Below are 15,313 nucleotides of genomic sequence, written 5' to 3' on the forward strand. Positions count from 1 at the left end.
CTAAACCAAAGCATGAATTGCTGTCATACCTTGTCCATAGACTACTTACAGGGTAATGAAACCAATGTGTCATTTTGTAATTTGAGTGAACTATCCTTTTACCTGGTCTACCAATGCACTGCTCTTGAAGAGTGAAACTAGGCTTACTGCTAAGGAATGACATTCACATACCAACACAAAACCGGAATGGGCACTTTACTCTGTGACTAACTGGATTTGGCTAAGTGTGTCAACACAGCTACTAGATTCTGACAGAGAGGAGTTTGTATCCACAACGATAACACTGTGGTCTGGTCTCTGTGGAGATGGCCTGGGGTCTGGTTTCCATGACATTAAGGGGTCTGTTGTCTGGGGTCTGTTGTCTGGTGATTCTGCTGTGGACTGTCACACCCACAGATGGGGGAGGTGAGTAACAACCATCATCATTCTGTCTTAATTCATCTGTCTTTACCTTATGTTTGTCTCAAAATATTACAGTGCAGACTCCAGACTCCATATCATATGATACCGTAAAACAAGCTTCTCAGACACATGAATTACTGTAGATCATAAACATGTTGGTCATTATAGAAGACTGACAATTTAATTAAAGAGCAGACTTTTCCTGTTGTGCATAGTGATCTTTGGCCACTTCCACCCTAAGGCAAAGTGTTAAACATTGATTATAACTATTTGGACAGTAAACCCCCATTTTGCCCTCAGGACAGCTTCAATTCATCAGGGCTTGGACTCTACAAGGTGTCGACAGCATTCCAAAGGGATGCTGGCCCATGTTGAATCCAATGCTTCCCACAATTCTGTCAAGTTGGCTGGATGTCCTTTGGGTGGTGGATACCCAGCAGCTTTGCAATTCTTGACACAAACCGGTGCGCTTGGCACCTACTCTCATATCCTGTTCAAAGGCACTTGCATACAGTGGGGAGAACAAGTATTTGATACACTGCCGATTTTGCAGGTTTTCCTACTTACAAAGCATGTAGAGGTCTGTAATTTTTATCATAGGTACACTTCAACTGTGAGAGACGGAATCTAAAACAAAATTCCAGAAAATCACATTCTATGATTTTTAAGTAATTAATTTGCATTTTATTAACAAGTGACATCAGTAAAGGATCAATAAGCTTTCATCAATAAGCTTTCACCTGTACTCACCTGGTAAGTCTATGACATGGAAAGAGCCAGTGTCTTTAATGTTTTGTGTAGTCAGTGTTGATGAATCTGTGTTCTGTGTTTATTCTCTTCCAGACGTCCATGTAACCTGTGTGTTCTCAGAGGATTGTGTCCTGCCCTGCAGCTTCCTGCCTGGCAGTGAGGAAGTCATCCACTGGATGAAACCAGAAGACAAGGACCTGATCATCCACTCCTACTACTACAGTACAGATCAGTTCAAACAGCAGAGCCAGAGTTTCAGAGGGAGAACAGCCCTGTTCAATGACCAGATCCCCAAAGGAAACGCTTCACTACTGCTGAGAGGGATCACACTCCAGGACCAGGGCAGATACAAGTGTTACACCAGCACTATTAAAGGCAACAAGGAGTCCTTCATTAACATAGCAGTGGAAGGTACAGAATGTCTATCTGTCTGTCTATGATGATCACTTCATGCTGCTCCATGTGTAATGTCTACTTTGTTGCAGCTCCAGTCCACTTGGTGGAAATACAGTTATCAGATGACATCATCACCTGCAGTTCTACAGGTATCTACCCTGAGCCTAAACTCACCTGGTCCACTGACCCCCCCTCTGACCTTTCATTTGACCCTGGAACCATCCAGAACTCCACCAGCATCAAGGTGGATGACCGGGGCCTCTATGACATCACCAGCACAAAACAGTTTAGCAGAGACCGAACCAACATCTGTACCGTGACCTCTGGGACAGTAGAAAGGACAGCAACCCTGAAACAGCAAGGTTATAAGTTGATCAACCTATTAATCAATCAATTCATAAATCAATGAATAAATTCATCAATATATTTATCTGGCTGCAAACTGTACAAACACAACACATCAATGTGAGACAGAATATGCAAAGACCATCCTAAAAAGGCTCTTTCTCATGACCTCATCTCAGCTCCTGTCCAAGGATCTCCAAGCAGTGAGGTGTCCATCCCCTGCAGTGTCTCTCAGTCTGACCTCCCGACCTTTGACCTCACCTGGACGTTCAAGCAGATAGTCACCATCCTTACCTCCACCTTCACCAACGGTACAGCTCAGATGTATGTTGTTGACAAGTGGAAGGAGCAGGTTCAGAATTTGTCTGACTCTGGCAGCCTTCAGCTCCACAAGTTAACCATGGTCCACCAGGGGACCTACAGCTGTGAACTCTCTACTGCCAGAGACACACACCTGATCCTCACCTACCTGCAGATCACACCTGATAAACTATCTGATGGTACAAAGTTTACTCTTACTGTTTCCCCTCACTGTAAGTCACAGGATCACATTCAACAATAAAACTGATACTCTGTATTTTCTCCTTCAGTTTCAGATGGACTGAGTCCAGGTTCAATCACTGGTATAATAATAGCAGCAGTGATTATAGCAGCAGTGATATGTTTCCTCCTGAGAGGTAAGTTATGATGATGATGACATCATAATCTGTTGAACCATTTAACACAACCACCTCCTGATGAACAGAGAGGAGGGTTACATTGGTGGCTTTTGATGAACAGCTTTCAGTTTCTGATATTTTTCTGTCTCCTGTCTCAAGGTTTTCTGTGCAAATCCAAAAAGCCCACAAGGTCTCAAGAGATTAACACCATCTCACCTGAAGAGGGAGAGTCTCTCTCTGCCACAGGTAGACGTCCATGGAATATTAATGTCCTTATGGTTACATGCATTTACTCATACTAGCTGTTTGTGTGTCTGAATCCTGCTAACTCACCCTAAACTCACCTGGTCCACTGCATTTACTCATACTAGCTGTTTGTGTGTCCGAATCCTGCTAACTCACCCTAAACTCACCTGGTCCACTGCATTTACTCATACTAGCTGTTTGTGTGTCTGAATCCTGCTAACTCACCCTAAACTCACCTATCCCCCTCCAGCAAATACAAATGATCCAAATGAAAACGATCAGAGTGGAAAACCACTACAGAATGAAGAAGAAAGAGAGGAAGACAGAGAAAGACAACAACAAGATCAAGGGGAAGAGGGTTCAGCCACAGCAGACATACCAGTAGCTCAGACAGAGGGAGAGGATATTGATCCTGGGTAAGACAAAAAGGGCATTCTAGAATTCTCTCTGGTGTGAGAGAGAGAGTCAAAAGTCAAGAAGAATATGATAAGAAATGTGTCGGTGTTCTACAGGATGTGGTCATGGTCTCTCTTAGAAAGAGACAATGGCTATTATTGATTATATAATATGTTGATGACAAAATCACTACTGGTTTAGACACTAGAATCTTGTAGAGACTTGAATGAATTCAGTAACTATCTATAAGCAATTATGAAAATGTTACCTACAGAAGACAAGGTGAAGTTATAATCATAATCATTTAGGATCCATATGGAGTGGCAAGCAGGAGGGTAGGAGCTAGGGGTTATTTCTGGACCAGCACCATATTTGACTACAAAAATACTTTGTTTTGCAAATATAAAATGTGCATTTACCAATGACTGTCTTCTGTATTCATAATACTTAATATTCAGTGACAGTATATTATCCCCTGCTTTGTCTCATTCAACTTCATTGTGTCTTCGAGAGGCCTGTCAGCCTTTACACACACTGAATGGACAGGACAGGACCTGTTTCATTATCAGAAGTAACTTGCTGGCATGTTAATCAATCAGTTACTATACATTATTAGGAGAGGTAGTTGATTGATTGTGGGACATCATTTTTTAAAGTATTGGTTTACTTTATTGTGTGCGTGTGCATGGTGCACATATATATTGCGACGGGAGGAGGAAGTAGCTACACTGTGATAGTGAGTTTATTTACTGTAGCATCACACCCACACCTTGATGAATGCAGGTTCTTTACCTGTATGTAACAGGATCCCTCTGGAAGTCCCAGACAGTCTCTCTCTGAAGAGAGAGGAGCTGTAGTAGCTGGGACAATAAGTTACCTGAAACAGAAAGGGAAGGGAAGCTGTTATGATGATAAAACAGTGAGGGAAAAAAGTATTTGATCCCCTGCTGATTTTGTACGTTTGCCCACTGACAAAGAATTGATCAGTCTATAATTGTAATGGTTTTAAAAGGTTTATTTGAGAGACAGAATAACAACAAATAAATCCAGAAAAACACATGTCAAAAATGTTATAAATTGATTTACATTTTAATGAGGGAAATAAGTATTTGACCCCTCTGCAAAACATGACTTAGTACTTGGTGGCAAAACCCTTGTTGGCATTCACAGAGGTCAGACGTTTCTTGTAGTTGGCCACCAGGTTTGCACACATCTCAGGAGGGATTTTGTCCCACTCCTCTTTGCAGATCTTCACCAAGTCATTAAGGTTTCGAGGCTGACGTTTGGCAGCTCAAACCTTCAGCTCCCTCCACAGATTTTCTATGGGATTAAGGTCTGGAGACTGGCTAGGCCACTCCAGGACCTTATTAATGTGCTTCTTCTTGAGCCACTCCTTTGTTGCCTTGGCCGTGTGTTTTGGGTCATTGTCATGCTGAAATACCCTTCCAGGGCCCATTTTCAATGCCCTGGCTGAGGGAAGGAGGTTCTCACCCAAGATTTGACGGTACATGGCCCCGTCCATCATCCCTTTGATGCGGTGAGGTCGTCCTGTCCCCTTTGCAGAAAAACACCCCCAAAGCATAATTTTTCCACCTCCATGTTTGACGGTGGGGGATGGTGTTCTTGGGGTCATAGGCAGCATTCCTCCTCCTCCAAACACGGCGAGTTGAGTTGATGCCAAAGTGCTCCATTTTGGTCTCATCTGACCACAACACTTTCACCCAGTTGTCCTCTGAATCATTCAGATGTTCATTGGCAAACTTCAGACGGGCATGTATATGTGCTTTCTTGAGCAGGGGGACCTTGCGGGCACTGCAAGATTTCAGTCCTTTGTTACCAATTGTTTTCTTGGTGACTATGGTCCCAGCTGTCTTGAGATCATTGACAAGATCCTCCCGTGTAGTTCTGGGCTGATTCCTCACCGTTCTCATGATCATTGCAACTCCACGAGGTGAGATCTTGCATGGAGCCCCAGGCCAAAGGAGATTGACAGTTATTTTGTGTTTCTTCCATTTGCGAAAAATCGCACCAACTGTTGTCACCTTCTCACCAAGCTGCTTGGCGATGGTCTTGTAGCCCATTCCAGCCTTGTGTAGGTCTACAATCTTGTCCCTGACATCCTTGGAGAGCTCTTTGGTCTTGGCCATGGTGGAGAGTTTGGAATCTGATTGATTGATTGCTTATGTGGACTCCCTTTAAGAGTGTGCTCCTAATCTCAGCTCGTTACCTGTATAAAAGACACCTGGGAGCCAGAAATCTTTCTGATTGAGAGGGGGTCAAATACTTATTTCCCTCATTAAAATACAAATCAATTTATAACATTTTTAGACATGCGTTTTTCTGGATTTTGTTGTTGTTATTCTGTCTCTCACTGTTCAAATAAACCTACCATTAAAATTATAGACTGATCATGTCTTTGTCAGTGGGCAAATGTACAAAATCAGCAGGGGAACGAATACTTTTTTCCCCTCACTCTAACAACCATAGTTAGCCTCTATTGAGCCATTTAACAAATCAAAATGTTCTGAATTTAGAATGATAGTGACTAATGGTTCTGATTGGGTTCTACAGAGAATGTCACCAGCAGCTGAATGTGAGATGACTGCCTCCACCACAGGTACTGTAGGACTGTTGTCTGTATACAGTGATATAAAACTCTGTTCGTGGGATGAAATGAAACCGACTTATCCACCTATCTTTCTCTGTGCAGCTAATGAAAACGGCCCATTTGGAAAACAACTTCTGAATCGGGGACAAAAAGGGGGAGATATTTTGATGAACACCAAGGTGAAGTGCTAACATAGCAGCAATACTGTTGCAGTGTCTCAAGAATTAAGAAGAGGTTGACCTAGAGGTGAAAATGGACCTTATTCACAGTGGACATTCAAACATCTCACAGCAGGCAAATATATGTTTCCCATGCTAACCAACAGAGACTTTTAAAAACCAACAGAAGATTCACCTAGGCTGGAGTTACCAGTCAAATAACACATTCTGATTGGTTTCTTTACTTAAAGGCTGTCCTAATGTCCTAATGAGAAAATATTCATACAAGCCTTATCATTCCACGTAATACTATGAACAATGTTATTAAATATGTTAACTTCACTATACTTTGTTTGCTTCTAGTTCACGTTGCCTGCTCAACCCCAAACCAAACCTCTGTTTTCCACCTCTTAACATTTGGATCAGTGAGTAGGCCTAGTCAATAATGCCTGGTCTCCAAGGAAACACTGCACCAGTGTCTGAAAGGTTGTTGATGCATTACAGAGCCTGAATGGTATTCATGGGAGCTGTCCACAGGTGAATGCAACCATTTTCCTGATCTCGTGTCCACATCAACCTGCCAGTAACCAGAAGACACTGGTCTAATACCATTGGTCCTGCTTGAGACTGGTCAGTGACTCCTGGATTCTGGGAGGAGGCTTGCAAACTTGCAGGATCATGTGCTGAACTTGTGTTCATGTTGGAGTAAGATAAAGGTCCCTCTAGAGAATCTGAGGTCAGTTTTGTATTCTCATTCAGGGTTTAGAATAAGACTTTGGGAAGGGAAATCTGATTGTAGATCTGTGCCTCAGGGCAACTCCTACCCAGAGATGGATCAGGTCAAAGACAGCCGAACATCGCCATCTAGTGGCCTTACAGCCTCGGCACCATATGCCCACACCTGATTGAACACAGATACATTAGGCCAGTGGTTCCCAAACGTATTCCCATTCTGATAACTGAAAATTCTCACGACCCCAACCATGTAAGAAAAAAAAATGTAATTAACAGAATGTTATTTTTTTTATTTGGGGCTATGGCAGTCGATTGAGGAACATTGTAACAGTATTTCTAATTGTCTTCTCAACTCACGTTCACATAATTGTAATGTGGGACTATGACAGTCAATTGCAAAGTAGTCTGACATGTTTCTTATCTCACCACCACTAATGAGTTAGGTGTGCCTGATGCATGTTGTGTAGGAGATTCTCAAAGTCAGGGGGCGTGGTCGACGTTGAGCACCTCATCTCTGCTGTCACATTAAACCTGGATCGATATTTGGTTTTAATGGAGACGAGAGCACTGATGGTTCTTTCAAGACTCCTGGGAACTCAGAAAAATCATAACGTCAGTGGTCTTCAGGTTGGAAAGTTGGAGCTCTAGAAACAGGCCTGAGTTCCCGAGTTGGAATTCCGGGTCAAAACTATTTATTTTCCCAGTTCCCATTTGCCTTGGATGCACTGAAGTCGGATGCCAGATATTTCCAAGTTCCCAGTTCCCAGTTAATTAAGGACAGACCCTCAACTAACTGTAGTATCCAGGACAGACCATCAACTAACTGTAGTATCCAGGACAGAACATCAACTAACTGTAGTATCCAGGACAGACCATCAACTAACTGTAGTATCCAGGACAGACCATCAACTAACTGTAGTATCCAGGACAGACCATCAACTAACTGTCATATCCAGGACAGACCCTCAACTAACTGTAGTATCCAGGACCCTCAACTAACTGTAGTATCCAGGACAGACCCTCAACTAACTGTAGTATCCAGGACCCTCAACTAACTGTAGTATCCAGGACCCTCAACTAACTGTAGTATCCAGGACAGACCCTCAACTAACTGTAGTATCCAGGACAGACCCTCAACTAACTGTCGTATTCAGGACAGACCATCAACTAACTGTCGTATCCAGGACAGACCCTCAACTAACTGTCGTATCCAGGGAAAACCATCAACTAACTGTCATATCCAGGGCAGACAATCAACCAACTGTCGTATCCAGGACAGACCCTCAACTAACTGTAGTATCCAGGACAGACCATCAACTAACTGTCGTATCCAGGGAAAACCATCAACTAACTGTCGTATCCAGGACAGACCATCAACTAACTGTAGTATCCAGGGAAAACCATCAACTAACTGTAGTATCCAGGGAAAACCATCAACTAACTGTAGTATCCAGGGAAAACCATCAACTAACTGTAGTATCCAGGACAGACCCTCAACAATAGTTACTCACCATCAGCTGGCCTGGAAGTGATCCACAGTTACAGCAGTGAACTGTAATATTTAGGACACATAACTGCAAGAGACTTCCTTCAACTGGAGTCTGCTGATATTGGCCTTTTAGAGTTTGTCTCTGTTTTTACCTTAATAAATGTTGAAGAACATGAATTATATCCAGGAATTAGTTGGCAAGACTTAGTCTTTTCTAATCGTTTGGCTCCGAACAGTAGCCTTATTTTTGTTGTTGTTCCATTTCACTATTCCGACCAGCTAAATAAAGTTCTGAACCGGTTCAAACCCTAAAAAGGAACGGTTTATATAGTTTATTTCTGTTCATTATTAAACCTCTGAAAACTGTTTTTTTTTTTTACATTTAGCAGAACATTAAATGACTTCACCATTCAGTGAGGAAAGAGCAGCTTACTATGGTGCAGGCAAGCGATAGTTACATGAAGCTTGGATTGAAGCGCTGGACATCTTGTTATGACATGCATTCTCTGAATTAGACCCACATAATTATACCTACATAGGAGCGGCATCTATGAAGGAACTTTTAATGTCTTTGGACTTCAGAGAGTTGGCTTAAAGTTGATGCTAGCTTGCTTGTGTGCAGAGCGGCACAAGAATTCAAGTCTAGCAGTACGGACATTTTGCTTTAACACAGTCGCTGCCCTGTCTTGCACACCAAGCTCAGTCACAACTTCACAATGGGGGGAGGGGTAATTTGTCTAGGGAGGAAAGTCCACTCTGTAAATATTTCACAGTGCACTAATCTTTGCCCTACACTCATTCGGTAAATAGTGAAAGCACTTGTGTAAGGAGCAGCACACTCCTCACTTCACAACCTGGATGGGGATACACTTTTTAGGAATAATCAGCAACAAAACTAGAATGACAAGCACAGGATTCTTTACAATCCATTAAGAGGGATAGGACTTCATTTCCACAACAATAACCCTGTGGTCTGGTCTCTGTGGAGATGGCCTGGGGTCTGGTTTCCATGACATTAAGGGGTCTGTTGTCAGTGGTGATTCTACTGTGGACTGCCACATCCACAGATGGGAGAGGTGAGAGACAACCATTGTCTTAGTTAATCCATCTTTGAATTATACCTCTATTTACCTAAGCAAGTCAGTTAAGAACAAATTCTTATTTACAATGATGCCTACCCCGGCTAAACCCGGACCAATTGTGCGCAGCCCTATGGGACTCCCAATCACGGCTGGATTTGAACCAGGTACTGCAGTGACACCTCTTGCAGTGTCTTAGACCACTGCACCACTCGGGAGCCACTCTGTGTGACTCCAAATATTACATTCCAAAATATCTCCAACAGATGTAAGATCTTAATTTGATCACTCTTTTGTTGCTGTGAATTATCCTGCACAGTAGGAAAATAAAAGTTCTAGTCTATTCAAGTTTAAAGGCTTCTAAAGATTGTGATTTCCAATTTAAAATGGCAGACATGATTTGCCCTAACGAAAAATGTATCAATATATTAATGTATCATGTCCATTAATTACAATCCACATAATAATTCACATTTCCTGCTGCTGCAGGATTATTTTCCTGCTGTAGCAAACAGGCTCAAGGTAGATCCTACATCTGTAGTCCTAGGTCTGTTTGACAGTAAGTGCTAAGCTAGCAGCACCTGGGAGGAGGGAAGTTGTTATCACACAGGACAGACAGGGTTTTACTGATATAAACTCACTGGAATCACCTCACTGATGTTTAACTGTAAAACAAGCTTCTCTGAAACATGAATGACTTACTTCAAGAGCAGACCTGTTGTGAGTAGTTATCTTTGTCCACTTCCACCCTAAGTCAAAGTGATATACAGATGAATCATCATGTGATAATGTGATTTTTTTTTTTTTTTTTTTTTTTTTTTTTTACCTTTATTTAACCAGGCAAGTCAGTTAAGAACAAATTCTTATTTTCAATGACGGCCTGGGAACAGTGGGTTAACTGCCTGTTCAGGGGCAGAACGACAGATTTGTACCTTGTCAGCTCGGGGGTTTGAACTCACAACCTTCCGGTTACTAGTCCGACGCTCTAACCACTAGGCTACCCTGCCGCCCCAGTGACAGTGAGGTCTCAAGAAAGTCTCCCTGTGATTATGTTTGAACAACTAATGGAAGATCAGTGATTAAATTTAACACAAAGGACAGGATAAGCTGGTTTAACAATGAAAATGATTGCTGAATGGGTGTGTGGTATGATTAGAGGCATGAAGGAAGTGTAGTCATTCAGGTCTGTCTTTACTTTAGATTGTGATTTTAGTTAGAGGTTAGGTGCTGTGGGTGTGGAAAGGGGCAGGTGCAGGACCAAGTAAGACAACAATGAGAGAATATTAACAATAATAACAGGTTACTCACTTTACCAAGGTAACTGACTATTGGGGAGAATAGGAGTCTGTGTTTGAATCCCTTCTCGTTCAGATGGTCATTTAATGTGTGTGTTTATTCACTTACAGACGTCCATGTAACCTGTGTGTTCTCAGAGGATTGTGTCCTGCCCTGCAGCTTCCTGCCTGGCAGTGAGGAAGTCATCCACTGGATGAAACCAGAAGACAAGGACCTGACCGTCCACTCCTACTACTACAGTACAGATCAGCTCAAACAGCAGAGCCAGCGTTTCAGAAGGAGAACAACCCTGTTCAATGACCAGATCCCCAAAGGAAACGCTTCACTACTGCTGAGAGGGATCACACTCCAGGACCAGGGCAGATACAAGTGTTACACCAGCACTATTGAAGGCAACATGGAGTCCTTCATTAACATAGCAGTGGAAGGTACGGAATGTCTATCTGTCTGTCTATGATGATCACTTCATGCTGCTCCATGTGTAATGTCTACTTTGTTGCAGCTCCAGTCCACTTGGTGGACATACAGTTATCAGATGACATCATCACCTGCAGTTCTACAGGTATCTACCCTGAGCCTAAACTCACCTGGTCCACTGACCCCCCCTCTGACCTTTCATTTGACCCTGGAACCATACAGAACTCCACCAGCATCAAGGTGGATGACCAGGGCCTCTATAACATCACCAGCACAAAACAGTTTAGCAGAGACCGAACCAACATCTGTACCGTGACCTCTGGGACAGTAGAAAGGACAGCAACCCTGAAACAGCAAGGTAATCAATCAATCAATTCATAAATAAATGAATAAATTCATCAATATATTTATCTGCCTGCAAACTGTACAAAAACAAGACATCACTGTGAGATAAAATACACAAATATCAAGCTAAAAAGGCTCTTTCTCATGACATCATTTCAGATCCGGTCCAGGGTTCTCCAATCAGTGAGGTTTCCATCCTCTGCAGTGTCTCTCAGTCTGACCTCCTGACCTTTGACCTCACCTGGAGGTTCAACCAGATAGACACCATCCTTACCTCCACCTACACCAACAGTACATCTCAGATGTATGTTGATGACCAGTGGAAGGATCAGGTTCAGAGTTTGTCTGACTCTGGCAGCCTTCAGCTCCACAAGTTAACCATGGTCCACCAGGGGACCTACAGCTGTGAACTCTCTACTGCCAGAGACACACACCTGATCCTCACCTACCTGCAGATCACACCTGATAAACTATCTGATGGTACAAAGTTTACTCTTACTGTTTCCCCTCACTGTAAGTCACAGGATCACATTCAACAATAAAACTGATACTCTGTATTTTCTCCTTCAGTTTCAGATGGACTGAGTCCAGGTTCAATCACTGGTATAATAATAGCAGCAGTGATTATAGCAGCAGTGATATGTTACCTGCTGAGAGGTAAGATTATGATGATGTTGTGTCTTTACTATCATTAACTGAAAACTTATAGTTTTTATCAAAGATTCTCTGTAATTAGTGTTACACGATCAAACTGATTAATCATGTAACCGTAGTTACTAGGAAGTCGGGGCACCAAGGACAATATTCAGATTACAAAGTTATCATTTCCTAAAATAACCTTTCAGATATTTTATCTGATCAATAGTCTTCTGATTAATGAATTATTTACTTTACCTCACGTTAGTCTCATTCCAAACGTCGTAAATGGTTGGTTATCTGCACCAACCCAGTCTTCACTATGAGTCATCCATACATCAATTGTCTTAAATCATTTATTTATTACTAACTAAGTAATTCACAGAAATGCATAACCAAACAAACAAACAAGGTACATGTGGTTACAAGAAATGATAGGAGAATGTGCCCTAGTGGGCTAAACCGGCATGGCAGCTTGTTTGACAAAAGGGGAAGTGGGGGTCGACTAAGAAATCACTACAGAGTGACGATTATAACAGTTGACATGCTAATCCTTTTCACATGAACGCTCACTCATTCGGGAACAATCAATATGTATATATTTATGCTCGGTGTGTCATCTTGTTCGCTGGTGAAAAGTTTGTTTCTGTTGGAGAGTTTCGTCCTCTCTCTCTCTCTCTCTCTCTCTCTCTCTCTCTCTCTCTCTCTCTCTGTCTTGGTTAGAGGGGAAAGTTCAGAGTGGCATTCATTAATTTGTTATAGAATGGATGTTTCGGCGGTTGTCGTTCTTCGCGTTCAATGACACCGAATTCCTAGCTGCAGACTAGTAATTAATATCAAAGACTTATTCTGTCAGTATCGATAGTCTAAGAGTTTAACCACATGTTATGGTTAAAATATTCAACAATGGTCCACAACCTTTGTCCTCCCCTAATGGGGAAAAACATGGTCTGCTGATAATTTCTCAAAGTTGGGTTTTATTCAGAATGGCAGAAAAGGGCTGTCCCAGGACACCTGACCCTAACTGAGCTCAGGGGCGGTCCTCTGATTTAGTTAACTCTAATCCCCTTTTTGAGTTTTCCTTCATTAAACAGTCCAAAATCATATTACACAATTTTACAAACAGTATCATACTCACTCATTCATCTCATACAACAATTAGATGTAAACCTCATATCTGAGGCTATTATATAAACAGCGTTATGGTAATGTGGCCACACCGTCTCCCATGAGCTTCCCCAAGTTGTGACAAACGGACCAGTTCGTAGCTGGATTCTTCACCGATCTTTTATACTTTCTCCGGAACATGAAATTTGTTCGTACCTCAAGTTCTGTGAGGTGGAAGGAATTGCTTTGTTCTCTATGAAAATGTACTCTCTATACTGTGTCCATCAGGAGATCCGTCAATTTACGACGTCTCTCTGACCACCGCAGCCTAGTTGAAGGAGAAAAGGGGGCGGCAGGGAGAGGGGGATGTGGCTTGCTATACTCAAAGAGGCCAACGTCATGACAATGATGAAGACATCATAATCTGTTGAACCATTTAACACAACCACCTCCTGATGAACAGAGAGGAGGGTTACATTGGTGGCTTTTGATGAACAGCTTTCAGTTTCTGATATTTTGAAGTCTCCTGTCTCAAGGTTTTCTGTGCAAATCCAAGCCCCCAAGGTCTCAAGCGATGAACACCATCTCACCTGAAGAGGAAGAGTCACTCTCTGCCGCAGGTAGACCTTCATGGAATATTCATGTCCTTATGGTTACATGCATTTACTCATATTAGCTGTTTGTGTGTCTGAATCCTGCTAACTCACCCTAAACTCACCTATCCCCCTCCAGCAAATACAAATGGTCCAAATGAAAACGATCAGAGTGGAAAACCACTTCAGAATGAAGAAGGAAGAGAGGAAGACAGAGAAAGACAACAACAAGGTCAAGGAGAAGAGGGGTCAGCCATATCAACTTTAGTAATTCCTTGAATCAAGGAGAGAACATTGACCCAGGGGAGGACAAAGAGGAAAGTTGAAATTGGGGTAATTGTCCAATTGCATACAGTACCAGTCAAAAGTTTGGACACACCTACTCATTCAAGGATTTCTCTTTATTTTGACTATTTCCTACATTGTTGAATAATAGTGAATATCGTAACTATGAAATAACACATATGGAATCATGTAGTAACCAAAAAAGTGTTATACAAATCTTGCCTTGATGACAGCTTTGCACACTCTTGGCATTCTCTCAACCATCTTCGACACTCTTGAAGGTGTTCACACATGCTGAGCACTTGTTGGCTGCTTTTCTTTCACTCTGCAGTCCAACTCAACCCAAACCATCTCAATTGGGTGTAGGTCAGGTGATTAGGGATGCCAGGTCATCTGTGCAGCACTCCATCACTCTCCTTCTTGGTCAAATAGCCCCTACACAGCCTGGAGGTGTGTTGGATCATTGTCCTGTTGAAAAACAAATGATAATCCCACTAAGCGTAAATCAGATGAGATGGCGTATTGCTGCAAAATGCTGTGGTAGTCATGCTGGTTAAGTGTGCCTTGAATTCTAAATAAATCACTGACAGTGTCACCAGCAAAGCACCCACACACCATCACGCCTCCTCCTCCATGCTTCACGGTGGGAACCACACATACTGAGATCATCCGTTCACCTACTCTGTGTCTCACAAAGACACAGCGGTTGGAACAGAAAATCTCAAATTTAGACTCATCAGACCAAAGGACAGATTTCCACCGGTCTAATGTCCATTGCTCGTCTTTCTTGGCCCAAGCAAGTCTCTTCTTCTTATTGGTGTCCTTTAGTAGTGGTTTCTTTGACCATGCAGGCCTGATTCACACAGTCCCCTCTGAACAGTTGATGTTGAGATGTGTCTGTTACTTGAACTCTGTGAAGCATTTCTTTAGGCTGCAATCTGAGATGCAGTACACTCTAATGAACATATCCTCTGCAACAGAGGTAACTCTCGGTCTTCCTTTCCTGTGGGGGTCTTCATGAGAGCCAGTTTCATCACAGTGCCTGATGGTTTTTGTGACTGCACTTGAAGAAAAGTTCTTGAAATTTTACGGATTGACTGACCTTCATGTCTTAAAGTAATGATGGACTTTTGTTTCTCTTTGCTTGTTTAAGCTATTCTTGCCATAATATGGACTTCGTCTTTTACCAAATAGAGCAATCTTCTGTATGCCACCCCTACCTTGTCACAACACAACTGACTGGCTCAAACGGATTATTAAGGAGAAGTTTATCTAAAGTCCATGCATAACACTTGAATTTTCATCAACATTTATAATGAATATTTCTGTGAATGGATGTGGCTCTACAAAATCACTGCATGTTTTGGAACT

General features: G+C 42.3%; 1 protein-coding gene and 1 long non-coding RNA gene across 2 annotated transcripts; both read left to right on the forward strand.

Annotated features, from left to right (window-relative positions):
• The first annotated feature begins 253 nt into the window (after window positions 1-253).
• LOC139396959 (V-set domain-containing T-cell activation inhibitor 1-like) lies at window positions 254-2,581 on the forward strand. Its single transcript, XM_071143892.1, has 5 exons — window positions 254-405; window positions 1,246-1,563; window positions 1,638-1,910; window positions 2,073-2,393; window positions 2,484-2,581. The coding sequence occupies exons 1-5, from the start codon at window positions 306-308 to the stop codon at window positions 2,579-2,581; spliced, it is 1,110 nt and encodes a 369-aa protein (XP_070999993.1). The 5' UTR covers window positions 254-305.
• Window positions 2,582-2,709: 128 nt separating this feature from the next.
• Window positions 2,710-6,300, forward strand: LOC139396960 (uncharacterized). The gene is made up of 4 exons (XR_011630884.1): window positions 2,710-2,798; window positions 3,049-3,214; window positions 5,766-5,811; window positions 5,905-6,300. It is a non-coding gene; the product is annotated as an uncharacterized lncRNA (long non-coding RNA).
• Window positions 6,301-15,313: the final 9,013 nt, after the last annotated feature.

This window comes from Oncorhynchus clarkii, unplaced genomic scaffold, assembly GCF_045791955.1.
Source record: "Oncorhynchus clarkii lewisi isolate Uvic-CL-2024 unplaced genomic scaffold, UVic_Ocla_1.0 unplaced_contig_11824_pilon_pilon, whole genome shotgun sequence".
Classification (NCBI taxonomy): domain Eukaryota; kingdom Metazoa; phylum Chordata; class Actinopteri; order Salmoniformes; family Salmonidae; genus Oncorhynchus; species Oncorhynchus clarkii.